The 24006-nt window shown below is 38.8% G+C and overlaps 1 protein-coding gene across 1 annotated transcript in view; it reads right to left on the reverse strand.

The window, feature by feature from the left end:
- Positions 1-4847: 4847 nt before the first annotated feature.
- LOC112049887 (WD repeat-containing protein 81) overlaps positions 4848-24006 on the reverse strand; it is a 28186-nt gene continuing 9027 nt past the window's right edge. Inside the window, exons 7-19 of the mRNA XM_052884238.1 lie at positions 21483-23969; positions 20972-21147; positions 18639-18826; positions 17443-17518; positions 17121-17294; positions 16199-16359; positions 15294-15560; positions 14400-14607; positions 13763-13918; positions 12856-12990; positions 12441-12590; positions 10734-10840; positions 4848-10405 (exon numbers count right to left, since the gene is read on the reverse strand). Of these exons, the coding sequence (XP_052740198.1) occupies positions 10174-10405; positions 10734-10840; positions 12441-12590; positions 12856-12990; positions 13763-13918; positions 14400-14607; positions 15294-15560; positions 16199-16359; positions 17121-17294; positions 17443-17518; positions 18639-18826; positions 20972-21147; positions 21483-23969 (4517 nt within the window). The 3' untranslated portion in view covers positions 4848-10173. The remainder of the gene's footprint in view (positions 10406-10733; positions 10841-12440; positions 12591-12855; positions 12991-13762; positions 13919-14399; positions 14608-15293; positions 15561-16198; positions 16360-17120; positions 17295-17442; positions 17519-18638; positions 18827-20971; positions 21148-21482; positions 23970-24006) is intronic.

The raw sequence follows: 24006 nt of genomic DNA on the forward strand, positions 1-24006 counted from the left end.
AGGAGCAGAGCAGTGAAGGGAAATGTTAAGAAAACGGGAGAAGTTACTCCATTTTTTAAGCTTCCGTCGCCGTCGCATGGTCCCTACCATAGGGGTAGAGTAAGGATAGGCTAGGGTTAGGGTAGTGGTAGGGTAAGGATAGGGTAGTGTTAGGATAGGGGTAGGATAGGGATAGGGTAGGGGTAGGGTAGGGGTAAGGTAGGGGTAGGGTAGGGGTAGGGTAGGGGTAGGGTAGGGGTAGGGTAGTAGAAGGGTTTCACGCAGACGAAGTCGCGGGCGTCCGTATAGAATAAAAATAGTAAGGTGCCATCACAGAATAGAGAATTAATCTGTGGGTGCCATGAATAAATTAGATCGTTTTAAGCGTAGGTACGCAACGCTAGGGCGGGTCGAGTGTAGTCACAGAGATCAGTAATGTAGGGCACGTTCAGTACCTAGGTTGGGTAGGGCGCTTTTACACAAATTCGGTTTCACATGAGCTACTAAGGAAAATAAGTACATATTATAATTCTGAGCACAAATGATTTTTTTTTAAAGAGCAACTTTTGAGTCTCTTGTCGGCTCTTTTTAGCAGTATCTGCCTTCTGAACCTGTGGTAGAGTCTTTACAAAAAGTCTACCTTGACGTTTCAAAAGTGCTTGTAATTAGCCTACTTGAAAAAATTTTGAATTTTAAAATTTAGTACATTTTATAATTACCATTGGTCTACAACACATTGTGAAATTAATACCTATGTACCTTTAGCAAGTTTTTGGACAATGTTCATAATCGGTATACTTAGTAAACAGTATATTTTTGCCGGATTGCCTATCAAAATTTAGGCGTAATTTTATTTAAAATTGTACTCACTGGATTATTGCCGTTCTCTCTTTTAAACACAGTCTTTCCAACTGATTGGAACGGAACGGGAATATAGTATTGGTATTGGAATATAGTATATTAAGAAAAAAGATACGACAAACATTATTTGTAAAAAGAATAGAAGAAATCTCGTACATAGATATACTCGTACATATAGTGTACAAAGTTGCAAAGCTTACTAACGTCACGTCAAGTAAAATTAATTTTTATGAGCATGCCTAAAATAAGTATTATTTTCTATACGAAGAGCATAGCGAAGGAGTGTGGTTACTCCCACACATAGGCGGTATAGATAAGTTTAGCGGCCCATGTGTGCTAACTAGTTTAAATTTCATATCGGCCGCGCCCTTCTATGTGTTAGGTATATAATTTGAGCAAATTAACTTCATTTATTACCATTCGAACCTACTTTAATCAATGAAGTGCCTGTAATAGGCAGTACTAGATCATTCAATGCAGTACTAAGATTTTTTTCTTAATAAGTAATAATAATAATAATTAATTGCTCACTTGATGGTAAGTAGAAACCATGGAACATGAAACATGACCTACAAAGAGCCGATCTGAGGCATAGATTTAATGTTTTTCAAAAATATGGTGTACCTATGTATTCTGTAGGTAATTATTATTATTTATTTTTAAAAAATAAATAAATAATAATAATTAAATAATAGTAAAAAGCGAGAAGGATCATGTTTATGTACTCAATACTCATACCCACTTTGCATACCTCTTAACTCTTTTAAGCTTATTACCGCTTTCGTTAACAACATGCAAAAAGCATATAAAAAGAAAGCAGTTTCCAAAAATATGTTATTTTATTATCTACTGTTAATTATGAAAGCTATGATAAGATGATGTGTTCCTCCAATTACAAAACTCGAGCGCGTCTTAATATACTAGTAGCGCCATCTAGTGTAGCTCCGCTAACACAAACAACTTTCACTTTGAGCTATTTCATTTAGATAAAGTTCTCGAAAACACCTCAAAGGGTATGAATGGGTACCCATACAACAGACGTGATTTTTTAACCGACTTCAAAAAAATGAGGAGGTTCTACGTTCGGCTGTATGTATGTTTTTTTTTTTATGTATGTCTCGCGATAATTCCGCCATTTATACACCGATCTTGAAAATTCTTTTTTGGTTTGAAGGGTTTGGTTCCAGGGTGGTCCCATATTTTTCATGTCAGTATCTGATGATGGCATCCTGAAGAAATCGAGGGGAACTTTCGAAAATTACAGAGAGACAGCTAGTGTGTTTGTTAGTGTTTCCATAAGGTATTTTAAACCACTACAATTTTATGAAGGTCTGGAGTTGGTCTGATGATGGAGCCGAAACACAGACGATGGAACTCGTCAACGTTTTACAGCAGTTAACTTGTGTTTGGGCTTGATTAATTTGTATTGATGAGCACTTTCCACCTAGATGGGTTGTGACTGTATTAAGGGTCTGGTGATGAAGAGGAAGGACAGTTAAGAGAACTCCTCAACGGTTCACAGTAGCCACCTTGTGTTTGGACTTGATAAATTTGTATTGATAAGAACTTTCCACCTAGATGGGTTGTAATTGTATTAAGGGTCTGGTGATGAAGACGAAGGACAGTTAAGGGAACTCCTCGACGGTTCACAGTAGCTACATTGTGTTTGGACTTGATTAATTTTATATTGATGAGAACCCATATGGATTGTGACTACATAGGGGGTCAGCTGATGAAGACGGAGGACAGTTAAGACCACTCATGAGTTATGATACCTTTCACGTTTTTCTGGATATTCATATTACGTGTGGATAAAGGGGGAGTGAAAATTTGTATATGAGTTAAGGTAGTATTTTTAAAATTGGATTTGTAGGACTTAGGTACTTATAATGAGAAAAAAAACGTTTTAGCTAATTGCTTATTAATTTTTGTTCTCATTCAGTAGGCAAGTATGCTAACACTAAAAATGAAAAAATAAAAATTTTAATAAAAAAAAATCAACCGATTTCCAACTCAAAAACTAACCTAAACTAAAAAGCAAAAAATAACATCTTACCTATGTGCTACCTTCTGATCAGTTTGAAGGCGGTGCCAATCCAATGTCATGTTTTAATTAAAGCCGTTTCTGAAAGAACCACAGAAATTTTGTAATTTAAATGGCTTGAATTAAAATATCACTGGCTTGGCACCGCCTTGAAACTGATCACAAGGTAGCATACCTATAGGTAAGATGTTATTTTTTGCTTTTATACTCTCTGCCATACGATACGATACGATAGTTTATCCTGATTTCCATTTGATAGTATCAGCGCTATTCTTGATCAATATTGTAGTTAAAGTCTAGTGATCATTCCGATAGTGTGTCAATCACTATCGGAATGAGTGTTACTTTGTGTATTTTGCCATCCCTGACGTAAAGCGTAGAACATAGTCGAGACATACCACGATATCAGTTAAGAGTATACGATATCAGTCCATGGGAAACGAAATCCCGATATTTAGTCCGTAGGATGGAGTATTCCCCGATATCAGTGCGTGGGATTCAGTACCTCTTCTCCTTCCGCCGATATCCACCCATGAGAATTGTAATTTAGTGATTTTCCGTCATATACAGAATATTCTAAAACAGTAGTTTTCATAAAATAATCTCTACTATGTAGGTCTCGACTCTTGATGCATTTCGCAAAGGACATATTTCGATATTACCTACCTACCTTCCTCGCAACTCGCGATTAACGTATGAGATAATCTTATTAGGTAAATTTAATGCAAATTCTATAAGTAGGCCCTATGGTTAGATAGTACCTACCTACCTATTTCCATAGATAATAATAAGTATACTAGAGATATAACTAGGTAGACATAAGTTATCCTACTTAGTTATCTAGATTGAAGGGGAAATTCAAGAGATTTACAGGGTCACTAGAAACGTATAGCGATCCCTTTAAGGGGTGAATAGCGATCATTAGCTATCAAATAGCATTGGGTAGATATTAGGGAGCAAAATGTACCGATTTAAAAAAAAATTGTTAAAACCACAGTTATCGCGACTTCCTAAAGGTAAAAAAATTTCAAAATCGGTTCGGTAGGTCCAGAAATTACCCCCCACTATACCACAATCTTTACCTCTATATACGTTTTATTAGTATGGTTAAGATGTTAAAGATAGATTAGCTGGTTTCGTCCGCAAGAAATACTATATCCTGCGGGGTCGCTATATATTTCCAAGGTAAGTCTTTATACCTATGCTATTATAGATTGTTAGTAATTCTCAAGTCACGTGACTTCTTAATCACTATTTATTTAATGTTAACTGATTTGATAAAACCCGTAGTTAGTTATCATCCTATTAAAATCTTATTAAAGTAAAAATTTGCGTTCCGATACGGCAATGTGTAGAAAGAAGCCAATCAGAAGTAGCTAAAATGACAAATCATCAACATCATCATCATTATCAGCCAATGGACGTCCAGTGCTGGACATAGCTTCTTGCATGGACTTCCAAACAAAACGGCCACGAGCCGCCAGCATCTAGCGGCTCCTTGCAACTCTCTTGATGTCTTCGGTCCTAGTGCGGTCCTAGTGCGGTCGACCAACACTGCGCTTTCCTGTGCGAGGTCGCCATTCCAGCACTTTGAGACCTCAAATCTTGATCAATAATTGAGACCTCACCGTCCATCGGCTCTTCGAACCATGTGGCCTGCCCATTGCCACTTCAGCTTCGCGACTCGCTAAGCTATGTCAGTGACATTGGTTCGTCTGCGGATCTCCTCATTTCTGATTCGATCACGCAAAGAAACTCAAATCATAGACATAATGACAAATAAACCGTAGACATACCTTCCAATTTAATGCGATACTTTATTAAACATTATCACTTAATACTATGTGAGTTCACAAGCGTTATCTCATTATTAAAATTGATCGAAAAAGTCAAATTTTCAGAAGAAATTGCCATTTAAGTAGCAACGTTTTTTGAACAAAAGAGGAAGTAAAACTGCAATAACTTCTTAAAATAGTTTTATTACCAACAAATACTTCTATACATATACTTATAATTATCAAAAGAATATACAAACATACAACTTACATCATAGCTTACTTAACTACCTGTTACTAAAACTACAATTGGAATGACTTCATCAAAATCATATTGTTTCATAACGGGGATGATGACTAGGTTTGAATATATTGATTTTTATGATACGTTCGGGTAAATAGGGTCAATGGTAACTAATTTATACATAAAAAGCAAAGATTGTCTGGATATTTGCAAAATAAATGAGACTATAAAATTTCAAAAACTATTAAAAATATTTTATCGTAATTAGATGAAAATTCATACAGTTTTAGCTTCCTTACATTAAATGTGACATTTTTTAATATATGAACTATAAGCATAAACGCACAAATAACAAAGATATTAGTAATTTTGTTTGAACGCGCATACAAATCTAACGATCATTACATTGCTTATGACGTCATTATTTCGAGCCCTTTTGTATGGGGCGTTTTTCAGGGATCCGCAGCAGCACCGCAAATCTGACTCTTTAAATCCCTGTAGCTCCGAAAGTAATGATCGCAGATACCCTGTTCCTTTTACAAAATTGCTTTACTATTAGTATACTCTTAATTTATATACAATATAAAAAACTGTCATCATCCCTATTCCGATAGCTACCACAAAATTCGAATTTCTAAAATATTTAATTTGTGGTATTTATATAATTGTATAACTTTGATAAGGCAACAAAAAGGCAAATGAACATTTGAATACACGTCACATTGGACGAAATACCCAAGTATTTTTTCACATCATATCCATTAAAGCCGATTTATGCTGAATCATGCTCGAAAGATGATCTAACTACCTGTTAAATAACAAATTGCATTGCAAAATTAAATATATATAGGTAAATCAAGTTTTACTATACCTAGGTATTAGCTATTTATCTTCGGATTTTTTATAATACTTTTAAATATTTATAGCAAAAATTCGGCTTCTACTGCCGAATTTGCTATAAATATTAAAAAGTAAACCTTTGAACAGGCTTTTACGATAAGTAGAGTAATGCTATTAATTACTTACTTATTATTTAATTGCATTAATACCTACATTACACTTAATAATTTGGTAGCAGTTTTCTACTAAGAACTTACAACCTTTAAAAATAATGCTATCTTTTTCGCAAAGTTCAATGAGAAAAGAACAGAAATTATTAAAGAATGGTCATTATATTTTATCTATTGTATCTTAGATTTAATTTAACTTAAGTTATGATCATTAATTTTAATTATTCTGTAATTTACATAGTCCATATCCATGCAATGTTATAAATGTGTAAATATTACAAATATAACGCTAAATATGATTAATATAGTAGATTTGACCTAAGGACGAAACAGGATTGGAATGGCTTATTTATGAACTGTCCATGGACGTCCACTGCTGTTTATAAACAAGACCCCTTGCTGCCTTTATACAACTGTTACCCCTACTGCCTTAATACCTATTTAACACGCTTTCAAATTGAGAAAAAAAAATTATGAAACACGGCTAAAACTCACGTCATTCCGATTCGATGTCGCAAATAACATACTTGGGGCAAGATAGTGTTAGTTCGGTTTGTTTACAAGAAAACAGGTCCAATCAAGATGACGTTCAGGAACCGTCGGATAATGTAACGGTGCCTTCGCTCCCGGCCCCTCAACGCGCGCTGCGAGCGGCCGCGCGCTCCGTCACATCGCAGTTTGTATCGTTCCGCGTTGCAACAACCATGACTAAGGCCCCTTTTGGATTCGAAACTAGCCGGACATACTCCGACGTTGTATCACGTGTAAACAACTATCAGTGGTGGATTGCCATTACAATTTATTGAATTAAAATGGATAATTAAAATGGATGGACTTAACTTTTAATTAAAAAGTGGAGTTTTGAGAGAGATGCGTTAATTTCTACATTATGTGATGTTCAACATAATTATACAACTCTTTTTGGCACTATAATGAAAAATTAACCTGATTTTGTTTATTATATTTAAATGTATTTTCGTAATAACATAATCCTTATAACTAAGTAGGTACCTATATTATGTCCAGACTTAAAATATAGTAACCCTTATTATTCATGATTAAAAAAGTATAAAATAAGTAAATACTATCATATCTCGTCAAATGTAACAAAGCGGGACGACGACACACAGATTCCATAAAATAGTTTAACATTCGTTATACTACAGCCTTTCTTAACTTTCTTAATGAGTACCTACTGTTTACCAACAAAGAAATTACAAATGAAGGTAGAAAATGCATGTAATTTCATGACTTATTTATTTTAAATTATGTGTAATCTGTTTATAAAATGTTATATAATATATAATAACCATATTTGATTGTTCTAAGCTTTACGGTTTCATTATTTTAAGTACAAGGTAATTATAATAATTATTAGGTGTGAAATGACTAGTGATTTATACCCTCATTTTTAATTTGTTTGTTGGTAAACAGTCCTCATCAAGAAAGGCTGTAGTATAGACTTCATCACAACTGCGCCTAGCATGCGATCAAACGACTTATGTCATGCAGAGAAGTAGACAAATGTCAACCAATACGGCGTAACCGGAAATATCTATAGAGTATTTTGTCAAATCTGTGTTTCGTTGTCACACAGATTAGCCTCTTCGTTAAAATAAACCTGTTAATATTCAATGACTTCTGCAATTTACGAAGTAACACATAAGTTTATAGAAAATAAAGATTGAAGAGTTCATGATATAACCCACCGATTAGTAATTTGCCTACAAGTACTAATGATCGAGGAGTTCCAAGTAGTCCAAAGGAACAAAAGAAACACTGAGACAGCCAAAAAAAACATTACTCGTATTGATTTAATAAGTAATATAATTTAAAAAAAAAATTTACTGTCTTGTTTTTTTTATTTCATATTTCTCATTATGTTATGTCTAAGCTTATAAATAAAAAAATTAAGAATATTTAATTAAATATCTTTGTTCGTAAATATCACAAATGTAGATCGTCTCCATCGATCTATTAAAAAGTGTAAAGTCAAGCGCAGGGGGGGGGGGATAGAGGGAAAAACTGCGCGGGTATGAAGTCGTGCGAGCGGGACATACCGCCTGCGCGGACCATCGAGACTCACAAGCTTTGCCAAGCTGCAAAAAAAATTAATTTTTGAAAAGAAAGATGATATTTGTTTTTTGGATCTTACAAACATCATTTATAAGTTAGGTGTAAATACGTAATTAATTTATTTTACAAATATGGTAGAGCTTATTGTCTATATTTGATTTGTAACACAAAATTATTATTTTTATTATTATAAAGTAAGTAGTTTTCCTCTTTATAATATTAGTATAAAAAAAATCAAGCAGCCATTTTTTACTAAAAAATAACAAAGAATATAAAACATTTATAAGGTTTTCTTTCAAAACCGTAATTGTTGTGACAAATGTAACAAAAACAAGAAAATGGCGGTACAAAGAGATTTAGGCCGAGGCCCGTTTGAAGCATTAATTTAATAGATGACCAAAATTATACAACTCAAACATTAAAAGTACATTTTTGTGACGGACAAGACATACACACACTACAAATACATATTAGATATAGATCCAACATAGCATAACAGTTTTGGACTATTTTTAAAAATATATTTTTTTTAATGTTTATTTTTGAATATATTAAATGTAACATAGCCATTTTTTAAAAGAGAAATTAAAAGTAGGTCAAGTCAATCTTTTAGAGGTAGCTCGTTTGTTTTTGGGTGTAGTTGTAAGATAACAGACAGATAGTACATTTATACATTATTTATATGTAATTTAATTTTAAGTTATCGACTATAATTTCCACCAATTTAATTTAATCAATTTAATCATGACATAACTTGACTTTTCAAAAGTGCTTGTAAACTAAGCCTAATTGAAATAAATGAAATTTGTATTTTGAATTTATAAATGTGAGCCGTGATAGGAGTGACTTTGATTCGGAGGGCGATGAATTCGAATTCGGTCTGGGGCATGCATCTCTAACTTTTCACTCTAACACCAGTACATTTTACCACTACACCCAAAACTAAACAGACTTCAAAAAGAAGACAAACTATAGTCTATACATATAATATATTATGTATTATTTCAATATGTAATGTATTATTGAATTAAATACACAGTTTACACGTCTTTGGTAACGATGTGTTTGTACTTTAATATTATGCATGATTATAAATTTCATTTAAATATGTACATAAATTATAATTCATTAATTATTATTTATTAATGATCATGAACATAACGTCATGAAACTTAATTATTATGTATGTACTAATTTTACCTAATTTTAATAAATCTACTTCTATATATAATGTGGAATGATATAAAATAAATTCTTTTTTTAAATACAGGCAAACGGCATAAGCTGTCAAGATCGTAAAGTGGTATTCTCATTGTCCGACGATTATATTAACTATTTTGTTATAAAGAGGGAAAATAATAAATTGAAAATTTGAAGAATCCAAAGTAGACATGACTCAAGACTTTTTAATATTAAATGATATTTTACCGTTAACTCATAAAAAAAAAAAAAATTTCTACGTATTTGCGTTTTCTTAAATTATAGTTAAGCAATAGACTAATATGAATTAAATAGGAATCAATCATCCTTTTTCAGATTTAAAATATAGTACAGTGCCCACAAAACCATCAACTATGTGACCGTGTCAAGATCACGACACTTGCACATATGTTTTCTGTGACGATACTAAGAAAGCTGAAATTCTAGTACCGACTGATCGATATATTATAAAATAAGAAGAGAAAAAGAAAAGAAGAAAGAAGATCACAGATATATTGCCTTAAAGTAATTATTTATATTATAAATGATAATTTTGAACACTAATGTTATTTTATTATAAACAGTGACGGTATCGTTATCTTGTCGGCCAATGAAAATACCGCTTAATACATATTTCAATAAATTAAAATCTTGTGGACACATGCGTTAGTTGGTCAGATCCGTTTGACAGATTGAAGATTGACCTCCATTTTTAACCGTCTTCAAAAAAAGGAGGAGATTCTCAATTTGTCGGAATCTTTTTTTTATGTACCTATATGAAAAGTGTTTTAAGTCAATACCAAATTCCTGGGAAAACTGTCTGTTTCACAAAGTTAATGGCATGGATTTGCTGTCAAACGCATCTAACTAAATTACGGAATTGTCCACCATATTAAATTTTACTATGTTTAATTGAACCTCCCCATATATTGACCGGTAAAAGTTGTAACAATTTTCGGACCATCATAAATGGTACATTAAGTTTTAACACAGCAAACTAATTGTCCCATTATCACTGCCAAGTAACAGCAACCTATTGAGTGGCAACACTGACATGCAAGTAAGGACGCCTTTGAATGTATCGGAACGTAGTTTCGTGCTTGAGAACGAAGCCTCCTGGTCCAGCGAGGTGTGGACTCCTATTCTATTGTTGGTAGTTCCTGATATGAGTTCGTTGTAGTACACTGATAGGCAGTGGACGGGTTCAGTACTGCCCCTGTATACAAAAATGCAGTGTTAGTGAGATGCCTTATGTGAAAAAGGTAGAATATCTCGAACTCTCACGCAAAATGGTTAATTTTCCTAATACCTTTAATGATAACTATTCCGGTACGATGCCGTGTAGAAACCGAAAGGGGTGTGGATTTTCATCCTCCTCCTAACAAGTTAGCCCGCTTCCATCTTAGACTGCATCATCACTTACCATCAGGTGAGATTGTAGTCAAGGGCTAACTTGTAAAGAACAAAAAACAAGTTTGAGAAACTCTGTTGAAAAATATTTAGTAGTCACCTTAGGTCGTAAGAGCTTAGATAAAAAGACTCACTTGAGATGTGCTATCAACTCTCCGTCGTCAACGTTCCAGAGCGCCGTCACCTGGTCCAAGCCGGAGCTCAGAACTCTGTGGTCGTCCACTGCGGCTAACCGTAGTACCTGGACAAGCGTATTCTTAAATTTATATATGTCGGAGAATTGATTTGAGATAATAATCGGAACGTCAAGACTAAGAAGACCTGTTAAGAGTTCGAGGTCGTGATCGGTGGCCAGTACTGTAAAATTTATCTTATGGAGTAGCGTATTCGAAGAAAAGTGAACACAAGTTGTCCACGAAACTTCAGGGAAATAATAAGTTTAGATATTATAGTGTTAGTAGTAACAGTAGCAGTAGTATACCTCTCCGTCGTGCGCCTTCCAGACGGCCTTGGGCGCTCCGGAGCGCGTGTCGAGCGCGGCCAGCAGCCCGCTCGACAGCCCCACACACACCCACGCGCCGCCCGGACTTGCATATACATCAGTAGCAGTAGCATACCTCTCCGTCGTGCGCCTTCCAGACGGCCTTGGGCGCTCCGGAGCGCGTGTCGAGCGCGGCCAGCAGCCCGCTCGACAGCCCCACACACACCCACGCGCCGCCCGGACTTGCATATACATCAGTAGCAGTAGCATACCTCTCCGTCGTGCGCCTTCCAGACGGCCTTGGGCGCTCCGGAGCGCGTGTCGAGCGCGGCCAGCAGCCCGCTCGACAGCCCCACACACACCCACGCGCCGCCCGGACTTGCATATACATCAGTAGCAGTAGCATACCTCTCCGTCGTGCGCCTTCCAGACGGCCTTGGGCGCTCCGGAGCGCGTGTCGAGCGCGGCCAGCAGCCCGCTCGACAGCCCCACACACACCCACGCGCCGCCCGGACTTGCATATACATCAGTAGCAGTAGCATACCTCTCCGTCGTGCGCCTTCCAGACGGCCTTGGGCGCTCCGGAGCGCGTGTCGAGCGCGGCCAGCAGCCCGCTCGACAGCCCCACACACACCCACGCGCCGCCCGGACTTGCATATACATCAGTAGCAGTAGCATACCTCTCCGTCGTGCGCCTTCCAGACGGCCTTGGGCGCTCCGGAGCGCGTGTCGAGCGCGGCCAGCAGCCCGCTCGACAGCCCCACACACACCCACGCGCCGCCCGGACTTGCATATACATCAGTAGCAGTAGCATACCTCTCCGTCGTGCGCCTTCCAGACGGCCTTGGGCGCTCCGGAGCGCGTGTCGAGCGCGGCCAGCAGCCCGCTCGACAGCCCCACACACACCCACGCGCCGCCCGGACTTGCATATACATCAGTAGCAGTAGCATACCTCTCCGTCGTGCGCCTTCCAGACGGCCTTGGGCGCTCCGGAGCGCGTGTCGAGCGCGGCCAGCAGCCCGCTCGACAGCCCCACACACACCCACGCGCCGCCCGGACTTGCATATACATCAGTAGCAGTAGCATACCTCTCCGTCGTGCGCCTTCCAGACGGCCTTGGGCGCTCCGGAGCGCGTGTCGAGCGCGGCCAGCAGCCCGCTCGACAGCCCCACACACACCCACGCGCCGCCCGGACTTGCATATACATCAGTAGCAGTAGCATACCTCTCCGTCGTGCGCCTTCCAGACGGCCTTGGGCGCTCCGGAGCGCGTGTCGAGCGCGGCCAGCAGCCCGCTCGACAGCCCCACACACACCCACGCGCCGCCCGGACTTGCATATACATCAGTAGCAGTAGCATACCTCTCCGTCGTGCGCCTTCCAGACGGCCTTGGGCGCTCCGGAGCGCGTGTCGAGCGCGGCCAGCAGCCCGCTCGACAGCCCCACACACACCCACGCGCCGCCCGGACTCACGCACATGCAGCGGATGAACACTGTGCCGCCACCTACCACCTAAACAAATCACAGCTTAACTTGCTTTTTGCCATCTAACAGTTATAGCATGAGCTATAAATACGCTAATCGAGCAGAGTAACTTAGTAGTCATAAATTTAATGTACGAGATGACTGGCACACACAGACAGGGCAGACAATGTAACACAAATTGATATGAAATATAAGAGAAGGTGTTTCGCCAAATAGCAAGTATTATTTATCTGCAAGAAATAATGTAAAATTGCAGATTATTTTACTGAAAATTACATGTATAACAATATACCTTAAGCTCGTGCGAAGAGTTGGGCGCCCGCGCGTCGATGATCCGCAGCGTGGCGTCCGTGGTGGCGGCGACGACGGCGCACGACGGGCCCGGCAGCGTGCGCACGATGCTGACCGGCGCCTTCATCGTGTCCAGCTACACACATTGACTCTTAGGCCTAGTTCGGACTACTTTAGTGTTTTAGTTGAGTTAGTACGATTTTTTGGCGGCAAATCCAAAAATTGTTCGCACTCGACTAAAATAATAAAGTAGTCTGCACAGCCTTTAACTGCCTGGCGACTCACTTGACGTCGGCAGTCCACCTAATGGGGGTCGACAAACTCTGCACTTTCCGACACAGCGTCACCAAATACCACGGTCCTGAGACGCCTCCTTATACTTGCACTGTATGAGACTTTAGGACACCAATTAAAAGCCAATAATTTTGGCTTCCGACTTACTGACGCCTTCATGGTGTCCAGCGACAAATATTGACGCACTTACTCCCTGGCCACGAGGATGAGCGGCATACGGCACAGTTCGAGGGACACGACGAATATCCCGTGGATAGGAACTTAAAGATCCTATGAAGTGATTATTACATAAGCCGACGGACGTCCACTGCAAGACACAAGAGTTTATTATCGACTTCTGAACATTACGATTTTGAACCGCCAGCAACTCTTTGCGACTAGTCGAAAAACACTGAGCTTTCTCATTTACAGTCGCCTTTCCAACACTTAAGTTGTCAATTAGTTTTATTTTAATTATCGTCGTTTTTTTCAAAATAAATCAATTATTTATTATCTATGTTTAAGTTCTAATTGCGTCCTCTATAAATTCAGAAGACTTGAAGTCTTGTGCACTTTGCATGTACACTGTTTAATCATCTTGACAGTTTTAAAGGTTTAAAAAATGTTTCACTTACTTGAGATACCACACTCTCCATGAAAGGGTCCCAAATATGTACCACAGAGTCTGTGGAAACCGCCAGCCGTAGCGACTCTAAGAAAGTCAGAGACAGCACGCCTTTCTTGTGCCCCGAGTACGTCCAGTTGCATTGTGTGGTTGCATTGCCATCGCCCTTAGAATATATGAAGTAAGTTATTCTGATCTACATAGAGTTCCTAATGATACAAGAGCTTTCAAGTCTAAAAAATGCATGTAGCATTTTTTAGACATGAAAGCTATTATATTCTACGTTGGTTCAGTTCAGGCTATAGTTTTCCGCTAAGGACGATGTTCAAGTCCAAGGTCGGAAAACCAAATGTTAGGTTTTTCTTGCTTCCAATATTTTTTAAATAGCAGTCCGGGGACTTAGATATTCGGTGGTGTAGCACCCCAGCACCTCAGATAGTATGTTATTAGTCGTCGGTCATTATTATGCCCGCCAACTCGCATTGAAGCAGCATGTATCTCCAAAACCCTCTGTCCTTTACAAAAAAGGAAATGCTTTGACCTTTTACGATTGTAACGATTACTTGAGCCATTGAAATATGGCCAAACAGTAAAAATTGTATAATCTATTTTTTTTTAATAATCCTTGATTAGTTGTAAAAACTTACCTGATTTCTCAAAGACCAAAGTTTCACAGTCTTATCCTTCGACCCGCTCATAAAACTGTTTTCATTGTCGAGACAATGTATAGACTTGACGGAGTGCGTGTGTCCAACGAACGACTGCAGCTTGATCTGCTTGAGGTTAAATCTTGTATCTTTGTCCGCACGACCAATCTCGTGCTCCCAGTAGATGAGCCAATCTCCCCGGAGATGTCTGTGGAACAGACAATTTATGGCTTTTATACCGGGCAGATTGTTAATTTGTAGCAGAAAAGTGTAGCAGAGATAACAGATTTTGGAAGTACATATGAGCAGCCGTCTACAATTATTCGAAATGACCGCTTTCTCAGGATAACATTTGAGATATCAAGGCATGCGGAGCGTGCTTCCTCATGAATCTCAATTCGAAGGATTCGCATGACTTTTGTTCTGACAATTTTACCTTATGTTAGACCATGTAAATTGTTCCGCAAAACATAGAGTATAATAGTTAAAGCTACACATCAAGCTAAACGCAGGTGCCCGTGATTATTAACCGCGTATAGAAAAAATCTATTATAATTATTAAAAAACAAGTTGAACAACCATTGAAAATTGGTTGAAAAAAATTAAAATATCGATCACCAAAAAATCTCGATCTCTATATTAATACTCGATTTACTACTATATTATTACTATATTATTCTTCGCTTTCTTCTTTTGTTTATTCTAATAGAACATTACTCTTTTCTTACCCAAACCTTTTTCCCACCTAACCGAGTAATTAGCTAATGCTAAGAGTGGTAACAATAATCCAAAGGACAGGTATTCATTTAGGATACTCATATCCTGAGCTAGGTCCTAATATGAGGTTCCTTAATCGTGGAGCTATTGCGACTGCAATCCTTGATTAATACTCACCGATCACTTTTAATGCCAGTGTCCATCTTATACGCCACTACGTCGAACCCATCGACCTGACCGCCGCTGCCCTCACAAGCATCGCTGGATACATCTATCCTGTTGCCAACCAATGTGACGTTGGAGCCGAAACTGTTGGAGTTTGACAAGTGGTCGACGACCAGTTCCGCTTTAGAGGGAGTGATGTCTATGGTCCTTCGGTTGAGTGGTTCATCGCTTAGAGAGGACTGGAAGCGTTTGTCTTGACGGGTTATGTGGAGTGGTGAACTAGAAAAAAGTGCAGATTTAATACATATTTGCCTTTGAAGTTATATTACTATTCTATATATTATTATAACATGATTGAATTATTCAGAGGCTATACATATAAAAAAGGAAAAAAAAGGAAAAGGAAAGGCTCGATTAACAAAGTCTAAAATTCAAATTATAAGACATTCACCCATCATATCTAAAGATTTTTATAACTAAAAAATTCATTGAGAGTAGGTTGTTTGAAAAATATCTGACCAAAATAGTTTTTTACTCGTAGATAAGTAGGTCCGCAGTGTCATGAATGTAAAAGTAGTCATACATTCGTATTTCCTAATATTGACTCGAAATATCTTTTATTTCTCCACGTAGCTCTTTGTGATATGTTTAATGGTTATTAGTATTGGATATGATTGGGATAGTCACGACTAACTAAATAAGTAATGTTCAGAAAATCGGGTTTCCCCGAGTTTCTACGAGTTTGTAGTGTAAAACTGAAATTTTATTACAAAATTTTTATTAGGTCAACTAAACACACAACAAAGACATCTTTGAACAAGAATTCATAAATTTCTAAATGACGAATTCCTTAATTGAATATTTATATAAAATAGAGATATGTTTTGGAAATTTTTGCATAATTGAAAATGCCTTACCTTATCATATGAGCTTGTCTATATTTGGAACAGAGCGATCGTATAGTTTCACTGTTCTTCAGGCATCGCTCCAATGCGTCCGTCCCGATGAATTTAGTGAACGTAGTGTACGACTTATAGGCGAGTTCTTCATCAAACACCATGAGTAATTCCTCTTGTGCCTGCCAACAAGTTTACACTAAAAAACCTATCAATTCTTAACTTTGTCATAATCGAGTTGTGCTGTTTTATGTTAAACTAGCGGACGCCCACGACTTTTTCATAAATCCCGCGGGAACCATGGATTTTTCCGCAATGAAAAGTAGCCTATGCATAAATACTGAGTAAAATCCGGTCCGAAAATTTTCATTCCAAATTTCAGCCAAATCGCTGCAAAATTTACAAACTTTCATCCCTTATTTTATCCCCTTGGGGTAAAATTGATCAAAATCCTTTTTTAGCGGATGTGTACGTCATAACATCTACCTTAGTAAGGTAGTCTTCCTTGCATGCTTTGCAAAGTGCTGCACTATTTATAGGTAAATTTGCGGTTAAAAATAATTTATTTAATAATTTATTTGACGATGATATTAAATATATTTTTTTAATATCATCGTCATCATAACGACGGTCGATGGACGTCCACTGCAGGATGGTGGATGGCATAGACCTTTTTTATGGATTTCCACGAACCTAAACCGCCTCCATCAAACGACACCCCGCGATTTACTTGATGTAATCAATCTATCTAGTAATAAGTCAACCAATACTGCATTTTCTGCGCATTTTCCGCTGCCGAGTCGCCATTCGAATTCCCCCAACTCTCATAGCCTTAGGTAACTTTGGATCACATAAATATATTCCGATCATAGTTGTTTCTATCACCCTCTGAATAATTCTGAGACCCTGTGGTGCTGAGGATGACATTGCGTATTGTACGTACGGTCAATGTGGTGACGTCACAGCGATCATTGAAAGATGGCGGCGTGCACGCTAGTTCGGGCAAGTCGGCGCGCACGACTCGACCGTCCTTTATCGCCCACTCGGCCGTGCTGCCGTCGCGGCAAATTTCCAAAAAGCCTTCTAACTTTGAATCAGCAGAATCTTGCTCGGAAGACTGGAAACAAATGATAGTCGTTAGAGAACGTTCGGCTGTATTATTAAAACTGATTTTTTGTGTTATCAATGCTTAGAAAGAATTGTGATCTAGCTTTAAATGGTAAAGTATCTATACAACAAGAGAAAGGTATAAAGACCAAATGTACCTTGTCGAGATTGCTGTCATCTTGTTTAGGCCAGTTGTCCGTTTTACCTGTAGCTTTGTCAAAAGCTAAGAAAAACCTGAAAATTAAAGGATTTTTTTAATTTTCAAAACGAAAGATTACCAATATTCTTCTGCATAATCCAGTTTATTTTTATACTAAAACTAAAAAAAAAATAGATAAATGGACTAAACGTGAAAAAGACAGAGTTACTTCAGCATTTAAAATGAATGTTGTAAAATGTGCTTTCGAGAATAAATTCCTTATTCTCTACAATTCATGTGTCTCCTTTAAGTAACTACCAAATAATCATCATTATCAACATATTTAAACCGCCCTCTACAGATCCAGGCCTCTTTAAAGGGGATATGGAGCTTAGACTGACGCTGTTTTAATGGGTGTTGACCAGAGAATATTTGAATAAAATTCTTATAATAAAGCCAATAACGATGTGGACTTATATCAACAAAGAAGTTAAGAAATGACAGTAAAATTACAATCCGCAGCGCTGGTTGCAGGATCGCCTTGTTGTGTCCTTGGAACATATGTGATCTGTGCCCTACCTCTGTAGAGCCGGCACACACAAGTGTCTCCTCGTCATCTCGGGCCCGATCCGCACGGCCACGACGTGCAGCGCGTGCAGCAACTTGCGGGCGAGCGCGCTGCGGGCGGGCGCGCCGCACGGGTACGCGCAGCGAGTGGTGGACGCGAGCCACAGCGCTGGCTGCAGGATCGTCTTGTTGTGTCCTTGGAACATATGTGATCTGTACCCTACCTCTGTAGAGCCGGCACACACAAGTGTCTCCTCGTCATCTCAGGCCCGATCCGCACGGCCATGACGTGCAGCGCGTGCAGCAACTTGCGGGCGAGCGCGCTGCGGGCGGGCGCGCCGCACGGGTACGCGCAGCGAGTGGTGGACGCGAGCCGCAGCGCTGGCTGCAGGATCGTCTTGTTGTGTCCTTGGAACATATGTGATCTGTGCCCTACCTCTGTAGAGCCGGCACACACAAGTGTCTCCTCGTCATCTCGGGCCCGATCCGCACGGCCACGACGTGCAGCGCGTGCAGCAACTTGCGGGCGAGCGCGCTGCGGGCGGGCGCGCCGCACGGGTACGCGCAGCGAGTGGTGGACGCGAGCCGCAGCGCTGGCTGCAGGATCGTCTTGTTGTGTCCTTGGAACATATGTGATCTGTGCCCTACCTCTGTAGAGCCGGCACACACAAGTGTCTCCTCGTCATCTCGGGCCCGATCCGCACGGCCACGACGTGCAGCGCGTGCAGCAACTTGCGGGCGAGCGCGCTGCGGGCGGGCGCGCCGCACGGGTACGCGCAGCGAGTGGTGGACGCGAGCCGCAGCGCTGGCTGAAGGATCGTCTTGAGGAACGTGTCCTTGGAACATCAATTTATACTATGTTATGAGTTTTTCGAGTAAGTCATCTATACTAATATTATAAAGAGGTAAAGTTTGTAAGTTTGTAAGTTTGTCACATTTTTTAAATGGGGTAATCTTCGGAACTACTGGTCCGATTTCAAAAATTTTTTCACCAGTAGAATGCTACATTATCGGGGAGTGCTATAGGCTATATTTTATATTAGTATGATATATATTCGCCGAGTTAACACAGTTTTTGTCATACAGGTCGGACCGAAAATCCTCTTAAGCAGACTTATTCGCATGCGCTGCCTTAACCATTGTGTAAAATTGAAATTAATGTATAGAGGATTTATGTATCTTTAAAAGTTCTACAAAAAAGTCCGCGACACCATATATCTATCTTCTATATATTAGCAGATATAGTACCTTTTGTGTTTTTAAAATTATAAATTTTATATACTTAGGTTTGCGTCATTATTTATGCTACTTAACTTAAATCCTTATCAAAATAAATTATTTAATAATCACAAGGATATTATGGAGATAAGATTTTCCCTTTATAGTATGTTAATTAGTTCAATAGTTTCGGAGATAATACAAAATTTCTAAAAGACGCAGAAATTCCGCTACATGACGCCCCGCGCTTTCAATTACGTAGTTCCCGTTCCTGTGTGAATATGTGAATCAAACATAGCCAATAACTCTAAAACACTCGCAAATAACGTAGCTTTCTATTGGTAAAACAATCTTTCAAATCGGTCCAGTAGATCCAAAGATTATAATTTTAGCATAGAAGTCTCTATTTTCCTTTGTCATCCCACCACGCTCATAGGGCTGGACCGATTTTGCTAAGGGTAGGGGTAAGGTAGGGAAGGTATAGGGTAGGGTAGGGTAGGGTACAGGTAGGGTAGGTGTAAAGGTAGGGTAGGGGTAGGGTGGGGTAGGGCAGGGTAGGGGAGTGTATGCCTAGGTTAGGGGTAGGGCCTACTTCCTATCCTAGGGGTAGGGAAAGGGAAGATTACGGGTAGGGTAGGGTACGGGTAGGATAGGGGTAGGATACAGTTAGGGTACGGGTAGGGTAGGAGTAGGGTAGAGGTAGGAGATCGATACTGAAGCCTATTTTCTATTTTTTGTCTGTCTATTTGCCTTTTTTTTGACCGGGCATCACGCTGAAACTACAGAGTGAATTCAAATGATACTTAAGACGATTTGAGACCATAATACGTAGATTATGGTCTCAAGGGATAATAGGATACTTTTTGTCGCGAAAACAAAATCAGAAATTAGTGAAGTAGTGGTAGAAAGTTTGTACGGAAAGTCCTTAATTTTTCTACGTACATTTGTAAATGTAAAATGATAAGTGGACTATTTATTAGGTATAAATTATAAAACTTGCAAAATATAATGAAATAGGGGTTGAAAGTAGACATCGATTTTTACGCGGACGAAGTCGCGGGCGTCCGCTAGTATTATTATAAAAAGGAGGTTTTTAGTAAAGTATAATAAATAAGAGGGTGTTTGGAGATATGGGTGAACCCATATCCAAACACCCTCTTATTTTTATATGTTTTTTGTTGAACAGTTTGCATGTCGTGACGCTGCTCGTCGCGCTAGTGATTTGTGCGATAATGTTTCATTGTGTTATTGATCATAAATTAAGTGGGCATGGAGAACATGTCGGGCAGGAGAGATGAGTGTCATGCATTGACACTTATCTCTCCTCTCTCTCTCCTGCCCAAAATATAAAAGGAAATTTTTAAATCTACACCCGAGGTCACAAGTTCTACTGGAGATGTTTCCTCTACCACAAAATGGTACAATCTCTGTTGCTGCTACCTGCCGAGTTATAATTACTAGCAGTCACGTCGCGGTTTTACCTTTCTCGAGGAAATACGGGGATAAAATATAGCCTATGATACTCACAACTAGCATGCCTTTATACTGGTAAAAATATTGAAATCGGTTAAGTAAATCCAGAGATTACCCCTACAACTTCACACTTCACCTCTTTGGTATATTAGTATAGATAACTAGTTGATTGTGCGTTATACCACCTAACAAGAACGTTATTTTTTTAATGAACCTTAATACTTTTGGTATGAGGAAATAGCATGTAATCGTGTAATAAGCACATAAACTAAAACATTGCCAAAGATTACCTGCAACTGTTCCATAACTTTGGCATCAGACATGAAGGGTAATAGATACTTTATGAGCTGCAAACATGCCACGACTCCGCCTTCTAACGGCGTGGACAAGCGACGACGGCACGATGCTATCAATTCACCCATGTGAGGCAAGTATTGGAATATTATTAGCTGCTCTCCATACATTGCTAAAACCAGAAAATTCATAATTAAAGACAAAATATTGAAAACCGGATCTTAGAATATTGTATAGAGTAAAAGTATGGTGCAAATTGTCTTCATTACCGTGACAAGTGAATCAGTCCGTGATTGGAATCCATGTCACTGACATGTATTCCAATCACGGACAAGTGGAGGTTCAAGTTTCACAGAAGACTTCCTTATAGAAACATTGCATCACCAAACACTCGGGTTCGACTGAGCTTCTACATTTTGCGGTCCCATTATGAAAACCAGTACCCTACAGTTTAGCCTACAGCATATACACAAACAGAAAGAGATACTACTATAACAAATTGCTTACCTACAATAGAAGTGAGGCATTTGATAACCTTAATTGCGTTTTTGTCACCCACAACTTTACTATTCACAATTGATATTTCATCAAATTCATCTTTTTCGTCTCCATCCCACGGCGCTAAATTTTCTTTCCCGATGTAACACAAAGTCAGCATCTTTAGCAAATTCCTTGTAATGTATCTGCATGTAAGTACCGGCCCCAGTCGATGAGCCAACCAAATAAGACTTTCAGAACTCATATCTGATATCTTATACCCACTCTTGTCATTACAATTTGGATCTATATCTTCCTCCTTTATTTGGAACTCAACAGTTTTATTTTCAGAATTTCTGGCTAGCTCTAAGCTTTTGATTTGTCGTATAGGTTCCCCATTTTTTGGTTCAACGATGTTGCCTTCTGAATTTGATATTTCATGAGCGAAATGCAAGTAGCTGGTGAACATGGGTTTTGGAATATCGATAGTTGGAGACATGGCTTTATTAGAATCAGGGAGCATGTCTTGAGATTCGTCTTTGATTATGATCGTTTCTTTTGAGTTGGAAGAATAGTTTGTGAAAAATCTTGAATTTCCTGGAGAAATATGATCTGCACCCGGGGAAGGTGTTTGCAAAGTATTCGAGTCCTTGATCATAGTATTTGAGTCTACTGAACCTGAAGGTGATTTACTTCTACTACTACAACTAGGGTTCCTTTCCTTATCGTTTTCGAAATGGAACAAGTCATTTTCGCTTCTGTTATCTTGATCCTTCATGACTTCATTTACTTCAGACATACTTTTATCAATGTTTGGCGTCACAACATGTTCGGAACCATAAGACGTGTCAGGTGAGAAAATATCCGATGTTGATGTTAAGGCATTTTTAAGATTATCATCAGAATATCTTGGTTTCTTATTCAATATTGCTCGGTTATGGCATAGATGACCAGGAGATCCACTGTCAGAGGTCACATCTTTATACCCACCGACAGCTTCTACCAAATGTTGAGTGAAATTGTCTAAGAAACATTGGAGACCCAGCCGAACCATTAATTGCAGAAGAAATATATGGTGGTAGAGTTTCACATATTTTTGTTTGTTAGCCAGTCCTGCACTAGTTACTGCATCCACATCAGTTAATTTATGGTCTGATCTGTCATACACATAATCGTCATCTTCGTAGAGATTTAGTATGTGCCTCAAAAGTTTATTACTCGTCTCGGCGGGCCCTAATACTTTGCTTATAGTATCAAACAAGTGCCACGCTGCAAGGATAGATGTTTCCTTATTTTCCATCAACTGTATGTAATGTTGTAAGAAAATATCAAGGACATTAAATTGATTCTCGTTAGTAACTTGATTTAAAAGTACCCCCAAATGTGTGATACATGCTTGAATCTTTCCTTCAGCTATTTTCTGTGTAAAATATAATTTGGTTTTGTCCACGTTTTGGTATTTCTCACATTGAGTGCCATCACATTCATATGTATACAAAATGTGTAACTCATTTCCAGTAAGATCATATTCATGTAGGGTGCTTAAAAGATTGTATAAAAGGATAAAACTTTGAGGAAAAGGTATTAGATGTTGCATTATTAGTGGTTGTAGTAACTGAGATGCATTAGGTGGCGGTAAACCTTTGTCTGTCACAATTATTCTTTTTCTCGCATCTTCAGTACTGAATGTCATTTCATTATGAAAACTCAAACTAGGTGGGTTCACATTTAATAGAAGGCACGCGATATAACTCGCACATTTTGGCATTGAATTGAAATTATATTTCAGTATTGTGCGACAACTATTATATCTTTCTACAAAATTCTCATTAGTTAATCTTAATGGACGCATGTAAGTGTGAAGGAATATTTCGACTATAAGGCACCCGACTACAAGCATGTCTTGCCGTCGACTTTCAGTTACGAACTGTTTATAAATGGCGGCGTCCGTCGTATATCGAGGGTTAAACATTCTGTTTTTCCTCTCTTTAAGGACAGTTTCTAAATTATTATCTTGGCTGATTTTTTTCAAATACACTTGATCATAGGACGCCAGGAACATGTGATTTGTGAAAGCAGTCTCTTCAGCTACATCTTTGGAAGCAGTGCTAACGTTTTCCTTTGTTTCTTGTTGGACGGGACATAAATTTAACGTAAGAGTTTCTTTATGTTTTCCATTATGTTCAGCGCTACTGAAAAAGCATTTCGTTCGGAAGTTATCTAGAGTTTCTAAAGCTTGTATAGTGGCGGCAGGATTATATTCTTTGGGTAAGTATATCACTCCTTTACCGAGTTCTGAACGCTGTACTCTGTAATGTCTGGAGTGGGAAGATGCCCTACTTTCGGAGACGGAGGAATCTTCTTCTTGGCTCTTACATAAGGAACGTGCTCGAGTACTACTTTTATGTCTACGCGTTCTTTGGGACGGCACGTGTAAACGAGACACGTGTTGTGGTAAACTGCTAGACTCTTCTTCCTCATCAGATATTTCATCTGAGCTGTCACGGACGAATTTTTCTAAAAACATAGAACAATTACATTAATTGTTTTTGTA

Source organism: Bicyclus anynana, chromosome 11 (assembly GCF_947172395.1).
Source record: "Bicyclus anynana chromosome 11, ilBicAnyn1.1, whole genome shotgun sequence".
NCBI lineage: Eukaryota > Metazoa > Arthropoda > Insecta > Lepidoptera > Nymphalidae > Bicyclus > Bicyclus anynana.